The 25558-nt window shown below is 39.8% G+C and overlaps 1 protein-coding gene across 10 annotated transcripts in view; it reads right to left on the reverse strand.

The window, feature by feature from the left end:
* The window catches only part of ATP13A4 (ATPase 13A4), a 139034-nt gene that overhangs the window by 88264 nt on the left and 25212 nt on the right, over positions 1 to 25558 (reverse strand). For all 10 annotated transcript variants that reach the window (XM_082461432.1, XM_082461434.1, XM_082461430.1 and 7 more), the window contains exon 2: positions 15191 to 15364. In XM_082461432.1, coding sequence (XP_082317558.1) covers positions 15191 to 15364 — 174 coding nt within the window. The remainder of the gene's footprint in view (positions 1 to 15190; positions 15365 to 25558) is intronic.

The following is a 25558-nucleotide window of genomic DNA, read 5'->3' on the forward strand; positions in this document are numbered from 1 at the left end:
GTTCAAGTGGCCTTCAGGATTTCACTTCCTGTTTTGTTTGGGCTACCGGCTTCTGTTCTTTGGATTTTGTTTTACTTTTCTTTTTTTTTCCTGGTAAATAATTACTTTTGGAATATGAGAAGTTCACTCTCTAAGGACCGCCTCCTTCTTCATAAAACTTCTGCTGGTTTTATGTATAAGAACTATGGGCCTTAGTCCTGCAAGTATTTGTCTTGCTGGGCTACAATTACCTGGGATGATTTACAATAAAATTGGCCAACATGGGGCTCCTTTGAAATTCCTAAATTAGTTTGTCTGGGCAGTCAATTAAAAAAAGGATGTAAGGCAAGAATAGAAGCGTATCTCAACTGGTATTTTTGAGGACACAGAAAAACATAATAATGAATCCACTATCGCTTCCCTCAGAGAAACTAACTCAATTATCTCAAAGGATTTCAGAACTGGAAATTCCTCTGAGGCTTCTGAGAGCTCTCTCCCTCTCTGTCTCTCTGTCTCTTTTACTCTTAAACCCTCTCTCTCTCTCTCTCCCTCTACTCCTTCCTGTTCCTCTGAATGTCCACTGCAATGCTCTCCTCCTTGCCATCCATCTCTTTCTGAGCTTTCTTTTTTTTTTTTGAGCTTTTTTTTTTGAGCTTTCTTTTTATAACAGCAAGATTGATCCCCACAGAAGGCAACAACAATTCCAGGGGCCTGATGAAAAGGTCTATGATTATTATGGCCATTTTGAAAAAACATTTTTTGAAAAAAAAAAATTTTTTTTTTTTTAAATTCTGACCCTAAGGGGACAAAAGTCCTTCTAGGAGGAGCTTGTATTTCTCTCCCTGTACCTTTGAAATATAAATGTTTTACCTCATCTAGACATCTCCAATTCCTAAGACTGAAAAAAAAAAAAAAAAAAAGAGGCCTTTTAATTCAAATTGCTAGAAGGACTCTCTTGTCCAAATAACCTCCTTAAAATTGCTTGCCAAAGGCAAATGCAAAGCTGATGTCTTCTCCACACATAATAAAAGACTTTAGCCATCTGAGCAAGCAGATGTAATTTATTCCAACTGTTATTTATAAACTAGTGAGTTTTTTTTATTGTACCTGATTCATGACTAAAGCTTTAAAACTAAAACTATGAGACTCTGTCTGTGACTATCTGGATGTATGTACGCCCATGTATGTACCTTATAGATGTAGTATGCGTCTACTTTTGGATGGTATTACCAAAATTAATTTGTAAAAGAGCTCTATTTAATTGGCTTAAAAAAATCAAGCTCTTAAATAAAATAAATTCTCAGAAATATAGTGGTAACCCAAATGAATTTCAGGTTCAAGAGAGCTGGGAAATATTCAGTATTAAAGTTAAAGTTCATTGATTTAATTAATGCAGACATGCCTTTAGTCATCAACATTAAGTATAATACTTTTATTGTACCTAGGTTTACTAAAAGTCAAATAAGTTTGTTATAGCTGTTACAAAATTTGTCAGCAATAAAAATAATTCAGTATGATACTTTCATACGTACATTAAATAAATGTAAATGAATAGGAGTTTTTAGGTGAACTCTTTAAGAATAGTTATGTTTTATGATGTGTCTATCTCAAAATAGTTCCCCCAAACCTTTTTGGAAACTTTAGAGTTTTGCTAGATTAAGTTAAATGATGGAAATTTATTAAATATCTAAATCATTTCCAAACAAAATAAGGTACTGAAACATTAATTACTGAATATAGGCTTCCTTTTACAGAGAAACAAAAGATATTTGGGACTATTAGTAAATATTTTTGGTACCACACTGAAATATTTTCTATAAGAAAGCACAAGTTTTTAAAAATTATAAAAAGTAATTATAAGTTTGCCAATCTATAGAATACTACTGGAAAAGACAGTTCATAATTGCTTATTTCTTAGTTTTTACTAAAAATTAAGGTTTCTAAAGCTTAAAAATTCTAGTTAATATACGTAATTTAAACTATTAACATTAATAAGGAAAACATTTTCATATTCAAGGAAAAAAATTTTTAAAGGTACAAAAAATTGAAATACATTTTGTTAAGGGAAAAGAAAGTAATTTTGTCCTAAAGCTGGTTACTTCTAAATGCGAAAGAAAAAAAGGGGGAAATTAAAACAGACATAGAAAGCTGTAGAAAATTTGTGGAAAAAAAGAGTCTTTAGAGAGGAATTTTATGTGCCATCAGGACTGGCTAAGGTTAGAATGAATAAATTTTAATATAAAAAGTAAGCTGGTACAAAATTTGGTTTTCTGTTAAAAGGACAAAGTGTTTTGAGATTAATGGTCTGGTCTTAATGAGAATTGTAAACAAAGATTTCTTTACCTTAATGTAATCTGTCTAGAAAAACAAAGATTCTATATTTTGTAGCTAAGACTATTTACAACTATATAACATTTATATTTACCTATGAAGTATTTAATTCTTATTTTGTTTAAATGAATAACTAAGCATTATTTCACAGTGACTTATGATCCTATTTGACCAAGTGTTTAAAAACAAAAATTTGATATTTTTGACAAACTTCCCAAAATCAAATTCTAAATGAAGTCTTTTTAACTTAGATCTAACTTTGAGATATGAGATGTTTCAGAAGGCCCCTGAAATATCTCAGAGATTTGTCCTCTCTCCTTATAAAAAGGGAGATGTTAAACTAATTACACTTATTTGACATGTTAAATCACACGGGAGGCATTGTCAAAAAAAGAAGTAATACTAAGCCTGCTTATGTTGTGTCTGTATAGGTATATGTTTATAAGTGTTATAGAAACTATGAAATTTCTGGAATTCTGCTTGTCCTGCCATAATGTTATCAATCATAATCCTAGTTATTATCTTAAAATGGTGTATGTCACAGAAATAACTTAATTTCCTTGTCAATTGCACTGTAATCAGCACTTTAACCATGCATTTTTCTTTTTAACATCTTTATTGGAGTATAATTGCTTTACAATGGTGTGTTAGTTTCTGCTGTATAACAAAGTGAATCAGCTATATGTATATATATACCCTCATATCCACTCCCTCTTGTGTTTCCCTCACGCCCTCTGTATCCCACCCCTCTAGGTGATCACAAATCACCGAGCTGATCTCCCTATGCTATGTGTTTGCTTCCCACTAGCTATCTATTTTACATTTTAACTCTTTTGTCATTTATAGACAGTTATTGTTTTACTTTGATGCTTTTACAAATATGTTTCATCCTTACAGAGATTCACAGAAAGGCCTCTGATACTTTCTCTAGAGTACAGTTTTCTGATAAACTCTCAGACCATACTACTGAATTGGGTAAGAATTTACAGAACACTAATGAAGAAACAGTTGGCTTCATAAAACTGCTAACAAAAGATCAAGAATTAATTCCACAGGACTGAATGAACTGATCAGGATGATTATAATTTTTGTTTAAAACATTGCTGGTTCTTTTATGTTTTGCTTTTCCAGATTTAAGGAAAACTTTTCTCTCAAGCTATCTATGACTTGCAGCAATTTGATAAATGATAACTTTGTAAACAAAGATAGAACATTTCTCTTTTTCTCCCTACCTGATCCCTCCAGAATTTGGAAACTCTTAGTGAGTATTCTCATTTTCATGGCAATATAGTTACTTGCATAAGTTCAATAAGAATCTGTTCTCCTTATAACAGGACACAATTGGAAACATTGGTTATATTATCAAGGCTTTGACTGAAATGTCATATTTGACAGAGGCATGCATTGACTAGGTATGACCAGACAGCTTTAAAGCACTAAGATTGACTTTATGGAGCCAAAAATGACTCTTGGAAATATTTACCTAGTACCATGCCTACAGGGCTTCCAGAAGTCTTACCAGGTGAGTAAGGAAGGTCAGTCCCTGGCAGGTGCAGGAACCTCAAGATAGTTTGGGGACCTCAAGAAGAGAGGAATTTACCCAAATCTGTACGTTTTGCAGTCAATGTCTGATGGCAAGTCATTATTTGACTTTCCTGGCTTGAAAGACCTTTTAAAAGTTCAATCTGATATTCCTTTCGAAAAGTTCCAGCAAAGCAGATTTAAAAGAGCCTATATGATCAGTTGTTATTCTTTTCTTTTAAATTTTTATTGGAGTATAGTTGATTTACAATGTTGTGTAAGTTTAAGGTGTAGAGCAAAGTGAATCAGTTATATGTAAACATATATCCACTCTTTTGTAGATTCTTTTCCCATATAGGCCATTACAGAGTACAAACCCAAAACAATTAAGAAAATGGTAATAAGAACATACATATGGATAATTACCTTAAATGTAAATGGATTAAATGCCCCAACCAAAAGACATAGACTGGCTGAATGGATACAAAAACAAGACCTGTATATATGCTGTCTACAAGAGACCCACTTCAGACCTAGGGACACATACAGACTGAAAGTGAGGGGATAGAAAAAGATATTCCATGCAAATGGAAATCAAAAGAAATCTGGAGTAGCAGTTCTCATATCAGACAAAATAGACTTTAAAATAAGGACTATTACAAGAGACGAAGAAGGACATTACATAATGATCAAAGGATCAATCCAAGAAGAAGATATAACAATTGTAAATATTTATGCACCCAACATAGGAGTACTTCAATACATAAGGCAAATGCTAACAGCCATAAAAGGGGAAATCGACAGTAACACAATAATAGTAGGGGACTTTAACACCCCACTTTCACCAATGGACAGATCATCCAAAATGAAAATAAATAAGGAAACACAAGCTTTAAATGACACATTCAACAAGATGGACTTAATTGATATTTATAAGACATTCCATCCAAAAACAACAGAATACACTTCTTCTCAAGTGCTCATGGAACATTGCCCAGGATAGATCGTATCTTGGGTCACAAATCAAGCCCTGGTAAATTTAAGGAAATTGAAATAGTATCAAGTATCTTTTTGGACCACAATGGTATGAGCCTAGATATCAATTACAGGAAAAATCTGTAAAAAATACAAACACATGGAGGCTAAACAATACATTAATAAATAACCAAGAGATCACTGAAGAAATCAAAGAGAACATCAAACAATACCTAACAATAAATGACAATGAAAACATAATGACCCAAAACCTATGGGATGTAGCAAAAGCAGTTCTAAGAGGGAAGTTTATAGCAATACAATCTTACTTCAAGAAACAAGAAACATCTCAATTAAACAACTTAACCTTACACCTAAAGCAATTAGAGAAAGAAGAACAAGAAACCCCCCAAAGTTGGCAGAAGGAAAGAAACCATAAAGATCAGATCAGAAATAAATGAAAAAGAAATGGAAGAAATGAGAGCAAAGATCAATAAAACTAAAAGCTGGGTCTTTGAGAAGATAAACCAAACTGACAAACCATTAGCCAAACTCATCAAGAAAAAAAGGAAGAAGACTCAGATCAATAGAATTAAAAATGAAAAAGGAGAAGTAACAACTGACACTGCAGAAATACAAAGGATCATGAGAGATTACTACAAGCAACTATATGCTAATAAAATGGACAACCTAGAAGAAATGGACAAATTCTTAGAAAAGCACAATGTTCTGAGACTAAACCAGGAAGAAATAGAAAATATAAACAGCCTAATCACAAGCACTGAAATTGAAACTGTGATTAAAAATCTTCCAACAAACAAAAACCCAGGACCAGATGGCTTCACAGGCAAATTCTATCAAACAATTAGATAAGAGCTAACATCTATCCTTCTCAAACTCTTCCAAAATATAGCAGAGGGAAGAACACTTCCAAACTCATTCTACAAGGCCACCATCACCCTGATACCAAAACCAGACAAAGATAATACAAAAAAGAAAATTACAGACCAGTATCACTGATGAATATAGATGCAAAAATCCTCAACAAAATACTAGCAAACAGAATCCAACAGCACATTAAAAGGATCATACACCATGATCAAGTGGGGTTTATCCCAGGAATGCAAGGATTCTTCAATATATGCAAATCAATCAATGTAATACACCATATTAACAAACTGAAGGATAAAAACCATATGATAATCTCAATAGATGCAGAAAAAGCATTTGACAAAATTCAACACCCATTTATGATAAAAACTCTCAAGAAAGTAGGCAGAGAGGGAACTTACCTCAACATAATAAAGGCCATATATGACAAACCCACAGCCAACATCGTTCTCACTGGTGAAAAACTGAAATCATTTCCTCTAAGATCAGGAACAAGATAAGGATGTCCACTCTCGCCACTATTATTCCACATAGTTTTGGATGTTTTAGCCACAGAAATCAGAGAAGTAAAAGAAATAAAAAGAATCAAAATCGGAAAAGAAGTAAAACTGTTACTGTTTGCAGATGACATGGTACTATACATAGAGAATCCTAAAGATGCTACCAGAAAACCACTAGAGCTAAACAATGAATTTGGTAATGTAGCAGGATACAAAATTAATGCACAGAAATCTCTTGCATTCCTATACACTAATGATAAAAAATCTGAAGGAGAAATTAAGGAAACACCCCCATTTACCATTGCAACAAAAAGAATAGAATACCTAGGAATGAACCTACCTAAGGAGACAAAAGACCTGTATGCAGAAAATTGTAAGACACTGATGAAAGAAATTAAGGACTATACAAACAGATGGAGAGATATACCATGTTTTTGGATTGGAAGAATCAACATCATGAAAATGACTATACTACCTAAAGTAATCTACAGATTCAATGCAATCCCTTTCAAACTACCAATGGCTTTTTTCACAGAACTAAAACAAAAAATTTCACGAATTTTATGGAACACAAAAGACCCCGAATAGCCAAAGCTATCTTGAGAAAGAAAAATGGAGCTGGAGGAATCAGGCTCCCTGGCTTCAGACTATACTACAAAGCTACAATAATCAAGACAATATGGTACTGGCACAAAAACAGAAATATAGATCAATGGAACAGGATAGAAAGCCCAGAGATAAACCCACGCACATTTGGTCACCTTATCTTTGATAAAGGAGGCAAGAATATACAATGGAGAAAAGACAGCCTCTTCAATAAGTGGCACTGGGAAAACTGGACAGCTACATGTAAAAGAATGAAATTAGAACATTTCCTAATGCCATACACAAAAAATAAACTCAAAATGGATTAAAGACTTAAATGTAAGGTCAGGCACTATAAAACTCTTAGAGGAAAACATAGGCAGAACACTTCATGATATAAATCACAGCAAGATCCTTTTTGACCCACCTCCTAGAGAAATGGAAATAAAAACACAAATAAACAAATGGGGCCTAATGAAACTTAAAAGCTTTTGCAGAGCAAAGGAAACCATAAACAAGACGAAAAGACAACCCTTAGAATGGGAGAAAATATTTACAAATGAAGCAACTGACAAAGGATTAATCTCCAAAATATACAAGCAGTTCATGCAGCTCAATATCAAATAACAAACAACCCAATCCAAAAATGGCCAGAAGACGCAAATAGACATTTCTCCAAAGAAGAGACACAGATTGCTAAAAAACACGTGAAGGGATGCTCAACATCACTAATCATTAGGGAAATGCAAATCAAAACTACAATGAGGTATCACCTCACTCCAGTAAGAATAGCCATCATCAAAAAATCTACAAACAATAAATGCTGGAGAGGGTGTGGAGAAAAGGGAACCCTCTTGCACTGTTGGTGGGAATGTAAATTGATACAGCCACTATGGAGAACAGTATGGAGGTTCCTCAAAGAACTAAAAAAAGAACTACATTATGACCCAGCAATCCCATTACTGGGCATATACCCTGAGAAAACCATAATTCAAAAAGAGTCTTGTACCAAAATGTTCATTATAGCTCTATATACAATAGCCAGGACATGGAAGTAACCTAAGGGTCCATCAACAGATGAATGGATAAAGAAGATGTGGCACATATATACAATGGAATATCACTCAGCCATAAAAAGAAACGAATTTGTAGTGAGGTGGATGGACCTAGAGTCTGTCATACAGAGTGAAGTAAGTCAGAAAGAGAAAAACAAATACCATATGCTAACATATATATATGGAATCTAAAAAAAGAAAAAAACATGGTTCTGAAGAACCTAGGGGCAGGACAGGAATAAAGACGCAGAGGTAGAGAATGGACTTGAGGACACGGGGAGGGAGAAGCGTAAGCTGGGACGAAGTGACAGAGTGGCATGGACATATATACATTACCAAATGTAAAATAGATGGCTAGTGGAAAGCAGCCGCATAGCACGGGGAGATCAGCTCAGTGTTTTGTGACCACCTAGAGTGGTGGGATAGGGAGGGTGGGAGGGAGACGCAAGAGAGAGGGGATATGGGGATATATGTATACATGTAGCTGACTCGCTTTGTTATACAGCAGAAACTAACACAACATTGTAAAGCAATTATACTCCAATAAAGATGTTAAAAAAAAAAGAAAAAAATCCTGAACAATTCAGCGTAAATTTTGTTTTCACTGCTTACAGCTGTAACACCATGAGCATTTCTTTTAACTTCTTCATGTCTCCAATGTAAAATGGGGGGAAAATAATCTCTATTAGTAAGGACCAAATGAGACAATATATATGCAAAAGCTTTGCAAACTATAAATCACAATAGAAATAGCCCTGTTTTACAATAGATAACGGCCTCAGAACTATTTGTCTTAAAAAAAAAAATCATCTGTGAGAAGCCAGCTCATAGAATCTCAGGGATTTCCGACTGAATGCCTAACAAAAAAATGGTTTAAAATGAGGGATGGGCGGGGACTTCTGTGGTGGTGCAGTGGATAAGAATCCGCTTGCCAATGCAGGGGACACGGGTTCAATCCCTGGTCTAGGAAGATCCCACATGCCGTGGAGCAACTAAGCCTGTGCACCACAACTACTGAGCCTGCTCTAGAGCCAGTGAGCCACAACTACTGAGCTCATGTGCCACAACTACTGAAGCCCATGGGCTTAGAGCCCGTGCTCCCCAACAAGAGAAGCCACCACAATGAGAAGCCTGCACAGTGCAACAAAGAGTAGCCCCGGCTCACCACAACTACAGAAAGCCCGTGCGCAGCAATGAAGACGCAACACAGCCAAAAATAAATAAATAAATAAATAAATAAACATATTAGGAAAAAAAAGGGGGGGGTATGGGGGAATAAGATTCAGAAGAAGGAATGAGTACCTAAAAGAATCATACTATCTTCTCTTACATTCTCAATCGTGACTTTTCACCTTAGGGTCTTTGTGATAAAGTGTTGGTAGAAACCATGAGACCATTTATTACAGATTTAATTCATTTATTTAATTGAATTAAATAATTATTGAACACTCACTGTGGACACATGCTAAGTGCTGTGGGGAATGAAAAGCCATGACAACTGTCTGCAAAAAGCTTCTAGTGTAATAGGAGAAAAAGCTATAAAAAGGAATGTAGCATAGTGGGGGAAAGTGCTGGGCTTAGAGAGTCAGAAGACAGGTTCAAGTTCTTTGTCCACACTACCCCCTTTACCTGGACCATTCCCCATATGCTCCTCTCCACCAGCCACCATCAACTTTTTTTTTTATATTGGGGTCTAGTTGCTTTATAATGTTGTGTTACTTTCTGCTGTACAATGAAGTGAATCAGCTATGTGTATACATATATCCCCTCCCTCTTGGACCTCCCTGCCACCCCACTCCCCCCCATCCCACCCACCTAGGTCACCACAGAGCACCAAGCTGAGCTCCCTGGGCTATAGAGCAGGTTCCCACTAGCTATCTGTTTTACACATGGACGTGCACATATGTCAATCCCAATCTCCCAATTCATCCCACACCCTCTCCCCGCCCACACCCCCCAACTCCCCCCACCCCCCCGCTGTGTCCACACATCTGTTCTCTAATCATCCTCTGATGGCTCAGGAAAGCCTTTCCTGGTTTTCTTGACTTGATCAAATCCCTTGTCTATAATCATACAATAACCACGAAGCTTTCCTAAGTACCACTTATAACAGTTGGATTTTTGCATTTTTTTGTGTAGTTGATTTGACTAACTCTGTGGAGTCAAGAACCCTGATTTTACTGTTATACTCCCTGCCCCCTGCGCTGTCCATGAGATAGCACTGTGGCTGGCATACAACATGTGCTCATCAAATTTATGAAGGAAGGAGGAAGGGAAAGAGACAGAAAGGAAGGGAGAGGGAAATGCTGGCTGACATTTACTAGGCTGCAAAGTTATTGTCCTCTCTGTATCCTCATCTGTAAAATAAAAATGATAATGCCATTTCCTAGGGTTGTTATGAGAAGTAAATAATATAATCGATGAGATGCTGTTTTATAAAATGTAGAGCAAATAGCATTTTAATAGAAGGCAGACTGCAGAAAGCATTACAGCAGTCAGAGCTGGCAAATACAGAGCTAGGAGAGAAGGAAGGACAGGCAATTAATTCCCTCCGGTATTGGGGCAGAGAATGGATCAACAAAGATTTAATAGAAAAGGTGGTGTATGGCTGAAGAATGAGTAGGTTTTAATAAGTAGAGATAGAACACCTACTGTCTATATTTACTGTAGAGAGAATGTGTGTATGAGTGTGTACAAGTGTCTATCAGTTGAGTCCTATCCAGAATGTCCGTCTGTAAGAAGGATTTCCATCTGTTTTGTTCATAGCTGTATTCCCAGTGCCTATAACAATGTCTGGTACTTGACAGGTACTCAATAAATACTTGTTGAATGAATAAGTGAATGAATGAATGGGGGAGATAGGGAATATCAGAAGAAATTTTATGAGTAAGAGCATAGACAAAACAAACTGTCTGATTCCCTTAGAAAGTGGTGCCAATGTGTGTAGCCTGGGCTTGGAGAGACCAGGTTGCAGAAGAGGAGGGAGGGGAGGAAGTAAGGGATCCAGGAAACATGAACACAAATGCTGGTATCTGATGAGTATGCTGGTGGGTTGGTGGACCCAAGATGCCATTTGCATGGCTGATTTGGGGGATTTCTAAGTTTTTAAACTAAAGCCCCTACCACTGACATCTTTAGGTGAAACTGAAGGGGAAATGTTCCCCATTAAAACATTGAAATGAAATGCCCGGAGTCAGGTCTAATAGCCAATCATCACAAAGTTCTTCTCTGAACATTGTGAGTCTTTGGCAACATGTGACATACAGTGACAGTGAAGGAAAAATGTATATGCAATTATAATAAAGATAAAAACTACGAAAATCATGAGGAGCATCTGAATTCAAAACACCAGTGAATATAAATCACGTTATTTGCATAGAAATGTGGCATCGCTACAGATATTGGTTAAAATTCAGAAGTAGATGAATAATGAATAAAATGGCACTTTTAAATTATAAAATAGAAATGTAATTACTCTTATCTTTTGGAAAAATCTCACTCTTAGAGGTGCTTAATAAGAGGAGGGGAACAGAAAATAAACTAGGTGCTGAAGACTTTCAGTCAGTACATCACGTTACTATTTTTTTTTTAATGTTAAAAAATGACTACCTAATCAGTATCTGGGATAATGATCTGTAATCTTACCAGTGTAAGACTGATGATAAATACCAAGTACTGATTTTTTAATTACATGGAAAACAGGTATGCAGCACATTTTCAGGGAAGAGTCATCCAGTCTTTCGTACTGAGAAATCTTTACTGTCCAGCTATTATAATATAATTCAAATAATATCTTTCTTAAGGTGTCATTTTAATGCAAATAACCTTACAGCAGACTTTAAAACTATTGACTCTCAAAGCTTATTTTTATCTAAGACTCACATAGTAAAAGTGTTTGAAATAATCGGGTTCTTATCTAATTACCTAAAGACTAATTTAGCACCTCATTTATTTGGAGAGTCTCTGGCATCGCAAATCCATTTAAAATGATGCACAAGAGCAGGTAATTAAAAATTAAGGTTGAAATCAAGATGAAAAAGACAAGATTGAAGCTGGTTTCAATAGCTCTGATTAGTTGCAGAGGGCAGTGAAATGGGAGAAAGGTTTAATAGACTTTCAAAGAGCCAAAGAAAGAGGCAGGGTGATGGAATGCAGCTCCCTGAGCCACCGATGCCTTTTTAATCTTTCTGCTGTACGTCCAGTTCAAAGCTGATCACGTGCAACTAGGAGAGGTGACCTGCTTGAGCACATATGAGTGCTGGGGATTCCTAGTTATAGGGCATCTTCCCCATGTCTCCTGTCCTGGAAGGAAGTGCCAGGCCCCCTGGATAATAAGGGAAGGACACAGCATCCAGATGAGCAGGGCCATTATACGTGGGTGCATCTAGGCTATTGCAAGCCCTTTTGTACAGCAAGCTTGTGATGTTGCTATATCAAAAACACATACACAATCAAAATTATCTTTGATGATGCATTTTACAGTTTGTAAATGGTTTTTACGTATGTAATCTCACTTCATCCTCACACCAACCCAAGAAAGAACAAGTGCTTTTACTAGGCCTATTTTACAAATAGAGAAACTGAGGTCCTGAAATGTTAAATAACAAACCTAAGGTGTCATGTGTCTAAGGTGCTGGGACTAGAAGTCAAAACTTTGACTCCAAATCCCAAAATGGACCAGCTCCGTGTTGGTTGACATTTTTTTATTTCTTTCACTCTTACCAGATCTTTTTTTCTTCCTTTGTAAATTTTAGGTTTTATTATTGAAGTATAGTCCATTTACAATTTTATATTAACTTCAGGTGTACAGCATAGTGATTCAGTATTTTTACAGGTTATACTCCATTAAAAGTTATCACAAGATAATGGCTATAATTCCCTGTGCTGTACAATACATTCTTGTTGTATATCATAGTAGTTTATGTCATACACAGTAGCTTGTATCTTACTAGATCTTTCTCTTTTCCCCCTCTTTATTTCTCTTTTACCTATTTCCCTCTCCTTTTCTTTCATTTTGCTCCCTTCCTTGCCATTTCCGTGTTCATTTCCTCTTGCTCCTCTGTGCCTTGACTCTGCCAGCAACCTCGGAGCTTATAGCTCAGCCAACCAGATGCTCTCAGATCTGAAGAATCTGGTGATACATTCTGAAAGGCTGAAAGCTTTTCTGTTTCTGAGGTTGTTTCTGCTGCAACAAAAGCATTGCTCCCTGAGAACTAGTTGGGCGAAATGAAAGCACCTGCAGGGTAGAGTGAAGTACTTTTCCAAATCCTCCTTTCATGCCAAAAAATAAGAATCTCATAGGTCCTTAAGTTCACATGGAAGGGGTCGAACTATGAAAGTATCCCAAAGATGTGGTCTTCCATAAGTCCTTACATCCCTATCCTGAGCCCCAGAAAACAAACCTCTCTCTACCCCTGCTCCAGCAAGACACTAGGTCTGTATACAGCAGGACCATGTATAACACTTTGCTAAATCTGGATCATTCCCCTTGAAACCATGTAAATATATATTGGCTGAGCCATAAAGCAAATGCCCAGGCCTCTATTCCTCTCCCAAGGACCAAGTAAGCTCATCAGTGGGAGTGATGACGATCTGCAGCAGTTTTGCTCAAAGTATGGTCCCTTACCAGAAGCATTAGCATCATCTGAGAACTTGTTAAAAATGCAAACTCTGGAGCCCCAATCCAAATCTAAAGAATTAGAAACCCTGGGAGGGGGGCCCAGCAATCTGTTCATAAGCCCTCCAGATGATTCTAATGCTGGTTGATGTTTGGGAACCACTGATCTACGTGCAGTCGTGAGGGGACAACCCTGAACTAGGAACTGGGATATATGGTACTTCTTCCTGGTGAGGCCCCTAACTTATCAAGGAGTGTGGCTAAAATATGCACCCTCTCCAGACCCCATTTCCTCCCCAATCAAATGACGAGATCTTCCTTGGTGAGCGCCAGGCACTCTTCTCTCATGCGTATTCTGTGAGTCTTCGTGAAGTATGGTTTGAGGCAGCAGTGGAGCAGGGCTCCCAACCCAACATCATCAAAATGAGATGCTCTGACTCCACTATCATCTTGCCTTCTTAATGTCTTGAAGTCTATTCTCCAAGAATCTTGAGTTAAATTATAGTTGAACTTGGGTGGAGCTGCCTCAGCTCTCACCTGTAATATGGTCCACATGTCAGCTAAGCTGGGACATAGAACGGGTGGCTCTTGAAGTGACCAGGAGCCAGAAATGAGGGATGGGGCTGGCCCCAGTGGGGGCAGGTCAACAAAGACAAACTTCATCCAATTGTCAGTTTCACTGAGGTCTAGCTCCAACTCAGATTGAAACGTGGGGAAAAAAATTTGGGGTCAGTTATAAGACTTGTTGCTATCCTCTTCTCTCACTGAAATGAATAGAATGTTTATCTAGAGAGGTTGCTACATAAAAAAAAAAAAGAAGCTAACAGCCCAGCAGAGTTTGATTTATCAAGAATTTGGTTGTCGTTCTGGGTCATTTGGGCTGACGCATTGTTAGACACACTCAGTAAAAGTCAGCCCGAAAAGGAGCCTCTGTGAGACTGCACTTTGACTTCTATCAAGAGGAATGTCCACTTTAGCCCGTCAGCCACCACATATGTATGGAATCCCTACCATGTGCCGGAACTAGGGATGCAGTTAACAAGTTAGAGATAGTCCCTTCTATTGTGGAGCTAACAGTCCAGCAGGAACAATGCACTTTGCCTAAGTGTAATGAGTGCTAGAAGGAAGTGTTATCAGAGCCAATACAGGGGAACTCCCCTAACACCAGGACCTTGTATTAGCAGAAAGCGGCAATCTACTCAGGGACAAGATGGCCACACTTTTAAACCCTAGCGTAACTACAGGATGCAACAGACTCCTATCGATAACCATGGCTCTCTCAAAGGAGCAGGGGAAGACAAGATCCTCCTCAGAGGGGCACTTCCCACCTCCTCCCCACCTTCCCTTACCCCAGGGATACCCCAGTGGAGGGGGGCTGGGATAGGCATCGATGTGTCAGGATGGGGGTGGGGAGAAGGAAGAGTATGAACGTTATAACCTATAGCCTGACTTAACGACTTCACACTATTATTTTGAGCTGTTCACATGGTTATTCCCTATTCCGACATTCACTAAAATCACACTTTTAAAAGGAATACCCTATGAATTAGGTCTTCTTAATGAAATCCAATCATACACAAATTATTGAATTCTTGGTAAGTAAATGTAAGGCTGTGATAGAGCCTGAGACTGGATATCCAGCAGCCACCTGCCTTGTGCTCATCTCCCCACAGCCATCCCATAACAAGATGTCCAGGAAAAAGGGCCACCAGGTACAGAACCAGGTACACACTTACTGTTGTCCTCAGCAACACGACGTCTGCTTCTTGCAAGGAACACGGGATGCAGTTTGCCCACACGTGCCAAGCGGGTCTCCAGTAAAACACCAAGGGGAGGATCCCAAAGGAGAAGATAGATCCAGCAAGGCAGAGGGTTTTCCGGCAGCTCTGAGTCCGGTAGCCAAATATCTCCTGGGACAGAACCAAAATGACCCCAAACATTGATTAAGCACAGCAAACAACAAATGAACAAATTGGAATTTTGGTGATGAAACTGGTGGGAGGGGCAGAGAGTGAAGAAGCTGAGGAAGGTAAGGGGAGGACAGAGTGAGGGGTTAAGGAAGTGAAGAAGGATCCCTGACAAAGATCCTTCATAAGACATGATCTCAGGCCTCCAAGAAGTTGTAATCTAACTGGGAAATTCAGTTTCTACCATTTCAGCACGTGGTTACCCCATGCCAAACACTATACTACGTGATATGTTATCTGGTTTCAGTCTCTCAAGCATCTCCTGAATAGGATAATATGACCCTCGCTCCATAAATGATGAGGTTTAGCTCAGAAAGGCTGAATGTAATGACTTGTACAAGGCCACACAGCTGGCAAGTTCTGCTGCCTTGATTCAGACCCAGATCTGTCAGCCTTCAAGTCTTGAACTCAATCCACAGCCTTCACAGACGTGACCATGAGCCATGTGACAGAAGGACTGGGTGATGGCAGCAATGAATGATTCATTCCCTTGGCTGGAACCAGGGAACCATCATGGGCAAGAGGGGTTGGAAAAGGCCTTGAGTTTGGAGTCAGGATTTGGTGAAAGTGTTTGACCAAAAGAGGATGAACAACTAAATCCCAGCTTGCCTTTAAGGGTTTATGGTAGAGGGAGCTATGCCTTCCTACCCTCCTCTCTTGTTTAATAACGAAAAGAATTTTACATCAAGGGGAGAAAACCGCAGAGACAATTTAGTTTATTTCAACTATTGAGCAGCTGCTATGTGACATGAGGGTACAAATAACAAAAAGATAAGAGACCGACCTCTAATATGTATTATCTGGACAAACTTCTTCCTTCCAAGGAAAGCCTGGGACAGAATGGAAAACCACACCTGAAGCTTATGGCCTAGGTCCCACAGCTATATCCCACAAAGTCATAGGTGTACTTTATACTGGTTATAATGGCTACAGTTGAGAGGAAGGAGAGTGTCCGAGTTAAAAGCACATTCTCTGGACCAAAACACTTTGAGTTCAAAGCCTAGTGTGCCCCTTCCTAGCTGTGACCTTGAACAAGTTAGTTAACATCCGTATTCCTCAGTTTGTCATCTATAAAATGGGGGTGCTGATAGTACCCCCTTCCCAGGGTTGCTGTGTGTTACTATGTATAAGTGCTATGTAAACATTTACTGCTGCTGCTACTATTTTACTATTTCCCCTAACATAGACCTGAAATTTGATCCCTGGGTCTACTGGCATTTAGAGCTAAGAATTCTTAGTGTCAATAGTTCTGTTTTTGTTAGAATTGCCTGTTAGGATAACAAGGGATCTGGAGCATGCATCTTTAAATCCACCGACTTCTCTGTCTCACTTGGTAAAGATATATTATCAGAAAAGTTTCTGTGATCCTTGACGGAAAGCTGCTTTCATGTGTACTTACTAGGTTCCTTTCTCTTATTAGCAGTGCACGCAGGTGCCGAATGGCTTCCTTAGGTAGTGTCCACATCAGGCATGCCTTTGATAAAATGCTCACCTCACCTCAGAAATGCAAGCTCTTGACTCATTTTGCAAAGCAGAATGTCTATCCTGACATAAATGTTCTTCTGTCCCACACTCAAGCTGTTGCTCCCCAGATGCCAAGCCTGGGATGCTCTGTCCCCTCACCATGACAGAAGCAATGCTTTGCTGGTTTCATACCAAGCAGGGTCCCAATTCCAAATTCCAGACACCTGTCCTGAGTCCATCCCACTGTCTTTTCCCACATGCTTTTATTATATTCCTACACTTTGAAACAGATCAACTTCTACCCACCCTCCCCATCTGGCCAGTTTTTCGTCTTTTAAAAATATTATATTTAAAAGCTTGCTTATCTTGCCATTCAATCTAGCTCCTCATATAATATGCCGAAGTTATGCCAGTTCTGTAAGCACAAACCTCCCTGTCAACGTGCATTCTTTTCCAGGCTATGCAATGAGAGCTTTATGTAGTTTCCAAAGTGTCTTCATGTTCATTATCAAAGTAAAGCAGGAATGATGACCTTCCATTTCCAACTAAGAAAACTGGAACTTAAAATGATTATAGGACTTCCCTGGTGGCGCAGTGTTTAAGAATCCTCCTGCCAATGCAGGGGACACGGGTTTGAGCCCTGGTCTAGGAAGATCCCACATGCCACGGATCAACTAAGCCCGTGCACCACAACTACTGAGCCTGCACTGTAGAGCCCGTGAGCCACAACTACTGAGCCCACGTGCCACAACTACTAAAGCCCCTGCGCCTAGAGCCTGTGCTCCGCAACAAGAGGAGCCACCGCAGTGACAAGCCCGTGCACCGCAACGAAGAGTAACCCTGGCTCACCGCAACTAGAGAAAACCCATGCACAGCAACGAGGACCCAACACAGCTAAAAATAAATAAATAAATTTAAAGTGATTATAGTAATAGTTATTATTAACAACTAATAATTTGGAAACAATGACGGCAGCTAACATTGGTGGAGCACTGCAACGTCTTTCACCAAGCACTTTATACACACTTTCCTTTTGTTGAAAAAGATTAAATAAATTTCCCAATGTACGATGCTCATAAGTGACTCAGAGCTGGGCCTCCAGTCCGGGCCTCAGCAACACACGGAAGACAATGTGAGCTGACCATTTCTACTCTAAGGCCCTTCTTCATTCTGTTTTTAATTTCAGTTCAACTGAAGAAATATTTTTTTTAAGTGTCCAGAGAATAGCAGGCATGTGCTAGACACAGAGATAAATGAGACAATGCTTCCAGCCTCAAGAAGCTCATTAGTTTAATGGGAAGCTCCAGAGGCACATAAACAGATTAAACACGTTTAGAGCAATACAAGTGTTATAGAGAGAGGTGACTATGTAAATTGTCATCTGAATTGGGTGCTATTAATAACAACACAGGTAGACCAGAAGTATCCCAGGAAAGACACATGAACACCCCCTAGTGATACCAGAGTGGTACCCTAAAAGATTGCTTGCTCTCAGCCTGTGGACACAACACCAGTTAGTAGCTCACGACCCATAACCCATTGCCAAATTTTCAGTAGAAAAGCTGGAATAATGTGGACAAGGAGTGTTCAATTATTGCTTGTTGAAATGAGTTGAACTGTACTGACTTGAGGTGAATTACATTGCAGGGACTATTCATAGATACTGGGTTTAAAATTGCAAAACTTAGTCCAGTGCTGTTTCTTGTCACCCCATAGCAATTTCCTTCGTGCATTACAAAGTACCTTCCATGTCTCCAAAAATGCTTGGGAGAACTGCCCCTGCTACCCTGCACTCCACCCACCCTTCCTCCCACAAAAAGGAGTCAATCAGTCAAAAAAAAAAAACGTTGGGAAAATGTCCAAAGACTATTACCCTCATGGCAGTCTACATGCATTACGGAATAGCGTGCTATCACTTTCATCATCCCCCTCCAACCCACAGATTCTCCTCCTCCCTTTGTCCCAGGGCGTCTACATCCTTTGCACCCCTAAGGGCTTAAATTCTGTCTTCCAGGTGTACAGGGCTTCTCCTTTCTCCCCTATACTCAAGAAGTCAAACTATGCTCCCCGGAGCAATGATCTAAACTACCTCAGCCAACAGAACCTCTTAAGAGTCTACAGACCCTCTCCCCAGAAACACACACACATAAAGTTCTCCACAGAGATTCAGGGGGTTCCCAGAATCTAGAAAAGACCCTGCCCTAGAGGGTTCATAAGGCTAAATCAAGGCTGATCTTTCAGAGTTTACACTCTTTATGTGAACCTGGGGTCTGGCACTAGGTAAGCACTTAGTGAATGGAGAAGTGTGAAGACAGGAACTCATGGAAATGCAGGGGAGAGTGAGAGGGTGACAACAAAAGCAGAGCAGTGACTGACTCCAAAAAGCTCCATCGGGTGATATTATCACCTGGGAGCCACCAAGTCCTGAGAATGGCTCCCGGCCTTCTAGTTCCAGAGGCTGCCAGGAGAACACCTCTCCCAGAGAATACTCACATCAACCAGGTCTCAGAAACCGGGGTGTCATGAGAGAGGGAGGTGTATGTACCTGTCACATGGACCAGATAAATACACACTCAGGTATTAAGAGTTTGTTCTCTTCCCAGCGGCACCATCTCCACAGTTGTGGCTGTCCTGCCGATGGAGCTGTAAGCAAGCACAGTGCCTAAATTGGGCTCTGGAATCTTCTCTGATGAATTCTCTCACCTTGACTGACATGCCTTCTTTAAATATATTCAATCAATTACAGTCAGATCCTGTTGGCCTGAGAGCCATTTATTCTCTTTAAGACAATTTGCATTTCTCTACTGGCTTCATTAAACATTGGAAAGTTCAAATGATTCATTTTTTAAAAGTTTACTTCCTTAAAGATAAGCTCTTTTCCCTTATTTCCAAATGTTGGGAGTGAAGAGAATGTTTTGCTACAATTTCCATGCAGTACAACAAGTTGTGCTACTGGAAGGTAGTTTACGTCACTGCCGATCTTCACCACACACTCTATTCAAATTTCTGCCTGGGTCATTTCCTGTTTCCCACTCTTTTGTGCTAAAGAATGATTTCCTAAGTGTCCTCTAAGTTAAGTTAACTTCTCAATCCAGCTGAGAAATTCTCAACCTGAATGACCTAATCTTAAACTGGAGACTCAAAAAGAATAGCCTGCAGACAGGTTTCTCGTTGGCCTGGTAAGTATTTCTTAAAACTTTAAATTGGTCCCCCAGTTATTTCACATAAAAGTTCTACCTTTTCTTTAAAATTAATCAGAAATTGTGACCTTACTGTACTCACATTCTTGCACTGTAAGAATCAACTGGGGACTAAAAAAATGATACAAATGAACTTATTTACAAAACAGAAACAGATTCACAGACACAGAAAACAACCTTATGGTTACCAAAGGGGAAAGGTGGGGGGAGGATAAATTAGGAATCTGGGAGGAACATATACACACTACTATATATAAAATAAACAACAGGGACCTACTCTATAGCACAGAGAACTATACTCAATATTTTGTAATAACATATATGGGAAAAGAATCTGAAAAAGAATAGATATATATATGCATAACTGAGTCTCTTTGCTGGACACCTGAAAATAACACAACACTGTAAATCAACTATACTTCAATAAAAATAAATAAATAAAATTTTTAAAAAAGAATCCTCTGGGGAGCACCAAGAGACATATACAAAGTAGTCCAGGAACTAACCCAACACCACCCAGTGAGACAGAGGATGATGCATTGTGATGTGCTCACACTACAAGATCTGATACAGCACTTCAAGCAAATCAGCTCCCAGCAACACCCAAGAGTAGGAATGACTCTTAGTAATAAAATAGTAAGTGAAAACAGTCAGTGCAAAGGCTTACTTATGTCAGCATGATAATCTTTTTATAAAGTTAAAAACGACTAAAATTTTAAGAATATTTTAAGGATATGCTTAGATAAAAGAAAACTATATAGAAAGGAAGGCAAGGGAATGATGACCACATGGTACGGGACAATGGTTACTTCTATTGGGGCGAGGCAGGGAAAGAGGGGACACATTGTCAAATGTAGGTTATTGTCAAAATTCTAGATTTTGTTTGAGTGATAGGGTCATCACATTATTATAAGGAGTTAATTAAATGACTAACTAAATTAATGCAATAGAACATGGGCAAAGAACGAGTGTGTCATGAACCAAAGATTATGGACAACTAATTAGGAGAACCTGAAGTCTTAAGGAAAAAAGGAAGAATCAGCCAGAGCAAGTGAGAGATGCCCCCCTTCAAACGAGCAGGTGTTCCCCATTTCCCATGGTCTCTGCCATGCTCTCTCTTTTCCCCAACACTGAGGCTCTATGTCAGCTTCTATTTCTCATCTCATCCTGGGCCTGTTCATTGGAGATACAACTTCTCTCTGTAGGCCAGTGGTTCTCCACCAGGAGTTATCTTGTGCCCCCCGGGGACATTTGGCAATGGCTGGAAGTCACTCTCACCTGGGTTAGAGGTGCTACAGACATCTGATGGGTAGAGGCCAGGAATGCTGTTAAACATCTTACAATGCAGAGGACAGCTGCCCCCAAAGCCCTACACAAAAAAAACATTATGTGGCCCAAAACTGTAGAGCTTGAGAAGCCTGCTGTAGGCATTTGCCCCACCTAAGCAGGTCTCTAGGCCCTAGTGCCTAGAACGCCATCCTCAGCACCCAGAGGAGAATTAGAAAATTTTGATTTTGAAATCTACGGTAAACAAGGATAAGCACTTAATGCCAAATGGCCCTAAGATCAGTAGTGGTCATAGGAAGTCATTTTGCAGACGAGGAAACAGGAGCTAAGAGAGAAATCCAGCTGCCCCTATGGACTACACCCGCTTCCCTCCCCGAAAAGAACCACCCCGCTATCTCACTCTGCCTCAGCCACAAGGACGTTTCCTTAAACTCATGGAGCCCTATCCTGCCTCGGGATCTTCCATTGCCTGGCGACTTCTCATCCTTTTAAGTCTCCTTCAAATGTTTCCTTCTCAGAGAAGCCTTAGCCAATCTCCTATATAATTATAAGCCCCTGATCTCATACACCCTTTATAATACTTTTCTGGCATTTTCCCAACTGGCAATTAGTATTTTTTTGCTTGCTTTTCTAACTGTTCTTCCTTTCTGTCCCCACAAGGCTTTAAGTTCTGTCAATTTAGGATCCATTCAAGTTTGTTTCCTCCAATACTTTTTACCCGACACCTAGTACATGATCTGCACGTAGTGGGCACTGAATGAGTGAATAAATAAATGAGTGATTGTACTGAGGGAAAGAGAGAAGGAAGGAAGAAGGAAGGAAGGATTAAGAGAAAGAGGAAATGAAAATTAATAAACCCCACTTTCCTTGTCCTATCCCAAGAAGTTTAACTATATCCTATTTTTGGGCATTCTAAAAATTAAATCAATGTACTGGGGGTCAAAGAAAAAAGGAGGCATAAGCAATCCCCAGACACTGTTCTGTGCCTTGGGCCATTAGGAAATGTTAACTAGTCTCATCATTTACATCACACTTAATCTCTAAGGCTAAGTTTCTTGAGCAAGTGCTTTAATTTTTCTTTTTCTTCCTCCTTATCATCTGTCTCCGGGAGTTGAAAAGATGCCAAAGGTAAGGCTGAGTTTCCCACGCTCCTCACCTTCAACAGAGACAAACCAGGTGCCTGGGCTGGAAGGGACAAACCGATTTGGACATCTGCCACCCAGGCTCCTGCTCTGGACCAAAAGGTGAGTTCACAATTACCTTTGGGTGAGCTGTGCTAATTTCCTGGTCTTGGAAATTACTTTACAGGAAAATGATTTTTAAAATATATAAGGAAATACTCTGCAACAATAACTACTTAAACACTGAGTCCCATTTTCCATTAACAGTGTTGACATGCATTGAATGGTGCAAGTGTGAGCCTTGAGGGAGGGGATCCTTGGGAGTCTAGCGACCTGGCTGCCATTCACTGTCCTGTGGCAGAAAGTTAGAATGTCACTAAGCTCAATTTCATTCTCAGGTCTGGGATTTCACTTCTCTCTTATTCCTAGCTTTGGAGTGCCCCCTCTCTGGCCATTGACTCCCAGTTTGCTTGTTCAGCGTTACCTCCCAAGACTGCAATGGGAAAGAGTGGAATGACTCTGTCAGGCCCCAGAACCAAGGAACTCCACATGAAAATGTTTAGGTGCTGCATCCCCAGCGTAAAGTCTTCAAGGCATTTTTGCTTCTGTTCAATTTATATTGTCTACTGTGTCTAAGGCCATGGGTAAGGTAGGTCTGTTAGAGATAAATTTCCCACCCTCAAGGAGCTGACAGGAGAGGTGATGGATTAAAAAATACAATTCAGGGCAGAAAATATGAAGTGTCATGTGAAAAGCCCAGAGAGAAAAATGCTATTAGTTTAAAATGATGATGATACCCAACTGAGATGATACTTAGAAAAAGCTTGCCAGGAGGATTGTGGCTTGAGGTGAACTTGGGGAGAATTGTTAGAACTTCAGTAGTTGGGAAAGGAGGGTAGGAAGAACAAGCCTTGAGCAAAGGGACAGCGTCTGGAAACATGGAGTGTACCAAAGAACAAAATGTGAGTTTCAGGTAGCACAGGTCCGTGTATTGTGGTGTTTCAATTAACCCCGTCCTATATGGCCAGAGAATACAACTTTGGGTGAGACTTTGGGATTCTAAGACATGTCCTCTACTCCAGCTAGCCATTGATCAAAAGAGAGTTTGTCAAACCCTTAAAAACTACACCTACATCTCTCCCCCTCCACAACCAGCAAGCGAACCTCTTGCAACTTTCATAAAGCTGGGGTCCTCGGGCAAAGTCAGGGACAGAGAGGCCTCTGCCTGTGGCCATTCCAGCTGGGCAGCAGTCTGGTTATGGAAGCAGGAAGATGTGCTTGGGGCTTCAGTGTCCTTTGACCTAATCAGGGTTACCTTTCTCAGCCCAGGAGGCTGCCAGCCTGGGCTGTGGAAACTCCCCCTTGTCATACCAGTGGGCTGGCAGAAAAGCAACCTGTCCCACCCATCAGTGGCAGGCAGGGTGGTGCTACCCTGCCCTGTGGATAACTGTGAACCCAAACTTGGCTGAAGCTCATGAAACACACAGTTCGCGTGAATAATAACTTGTTATTATGTCCCAATCACCCTAAATATCGTTTTTCCATATTCTGTTTTAATCCTCATAACCCTACAAGGAAGGTAATATCAGCTGGGGGTGAGACTGAGAAAGGTAAGTTTCAAGGAGGTTAAGGAAGGCCCTCAGAGTCACCCAGCTAGTAGGTCACAAGGAAAACTCTTTCTACCAATAGGGCTGTCTCTCATGAAGACACTCCCTCCCCTGCTCTCTGATAGTCTCATTTGGCAGGTGTCACCAGGGGCAGTGCTTGAACTCTTGCTGATGGTTCACATTTGAGCTAATGGATGCACTGCCCAGACAGGTTCTTAGGTTCCCCTTAAACAGGTTTTCACAAGCTTCAAACTGCAGAGAGAGAGGAAATAGGAGAGAAGGACTCCACCCAGCTAACAGAAGGTGGTTTCTGCAGTCAACATCTTAATCTTCTGGTCTGGTAATCTTGGGCAAGATGCATTTTCCAGATTCCCATGTGATGCTGAAATGAAAACTTCTCTTGCTGGTGATGTCTGAGTAGTGTAAGACAGGTAGAACTCGGATAGATCGGTATCCGGGACACCATCTGGTCTGGGCAGCCTCCTCAGTGCACAGGAGAAAGACCCAAGACAAGGCAGAGCAGGGGGAAACGCCACATGTAAAGACCAAACACTGAGTTCAAGACCTGCTTCTGCCACTTACTAATTTTAGCGTCCGGAAGTCCCTACCCCACCTAGAAAATAATAATTGCACTAATGCCTACCTCACAAAACTGTTATTGACAATAAAATGGGACAACAGTGGGGAAAGCATGATTCAAATAGAAGTTGTTCTTATTATGAAGGCAGTTAGACTTAAAGTTAATTGATAAACCCTCATGGACGCCCTGACACGGCTGCTTCCACCCCCTTCTCACTCAGATCTCAGCTTCCCTGACCACACAGCCTAAAGAAGATGCCCAATCACTCTCTTCCCATCATCCTTTTTAAATCTCTACAAGCCCTTATCTTTATCTGATATTTTTCTTATTTGTTTATCTTTTTATGATTGGTTCGTAGAATGTAAGTTTCACAAGAGCAGAGCTTCGGTCTGTCCTGTTCATCCCTGGATCCCTGCACGTAGCAGAACACTTCCTGGAACACAGGAGGCCCACTCATATTTTTTGATTGAACAAATGGCTCCAATTACATTGTTGAATATTACTAGACTCCTAAACAGAGAGGCCAAGAATGACAATTCCACACTGTTAGCATGTGATGAATCTTAGCAAACATCCAGTCAAACATCATTTTTCAAGAGGAGAAATCTGAGATCTTAGGAGAATTCTCAAACAAGGGCACACAGAAAGAGAGAAAGCATAGGAAAAAGCAGTGATCTCCTTCCAAAGTCAGACTTCCACTCTTTGATCAATGGAGAATTTATCTTGACAGTTGATTGTATCCTCAAGGATTCTTATTGGTCTTTATCCCCAGGTATGATTATTTGTCACTTATCTTAGGATTTTAGAAAATGAAAGAGGGGGAAGTATGCTATCTGAACTCTGAAAGAGGGAAGGGTCAGAGATCCATCCTACATTTC

Source organism: Balaenoptera physalus (genome assembly GCF_965194825.1).
Source record: "Balaenoptera physalus genome assembly, chromosome: 4".
Classification (NCBI taxonomy): Eukaryota; Metazoa; Chordata; class Mammalia; order Artiodactyla; family Balaenopteridae; genus Balaenoptera; species Balaenoptera physalus.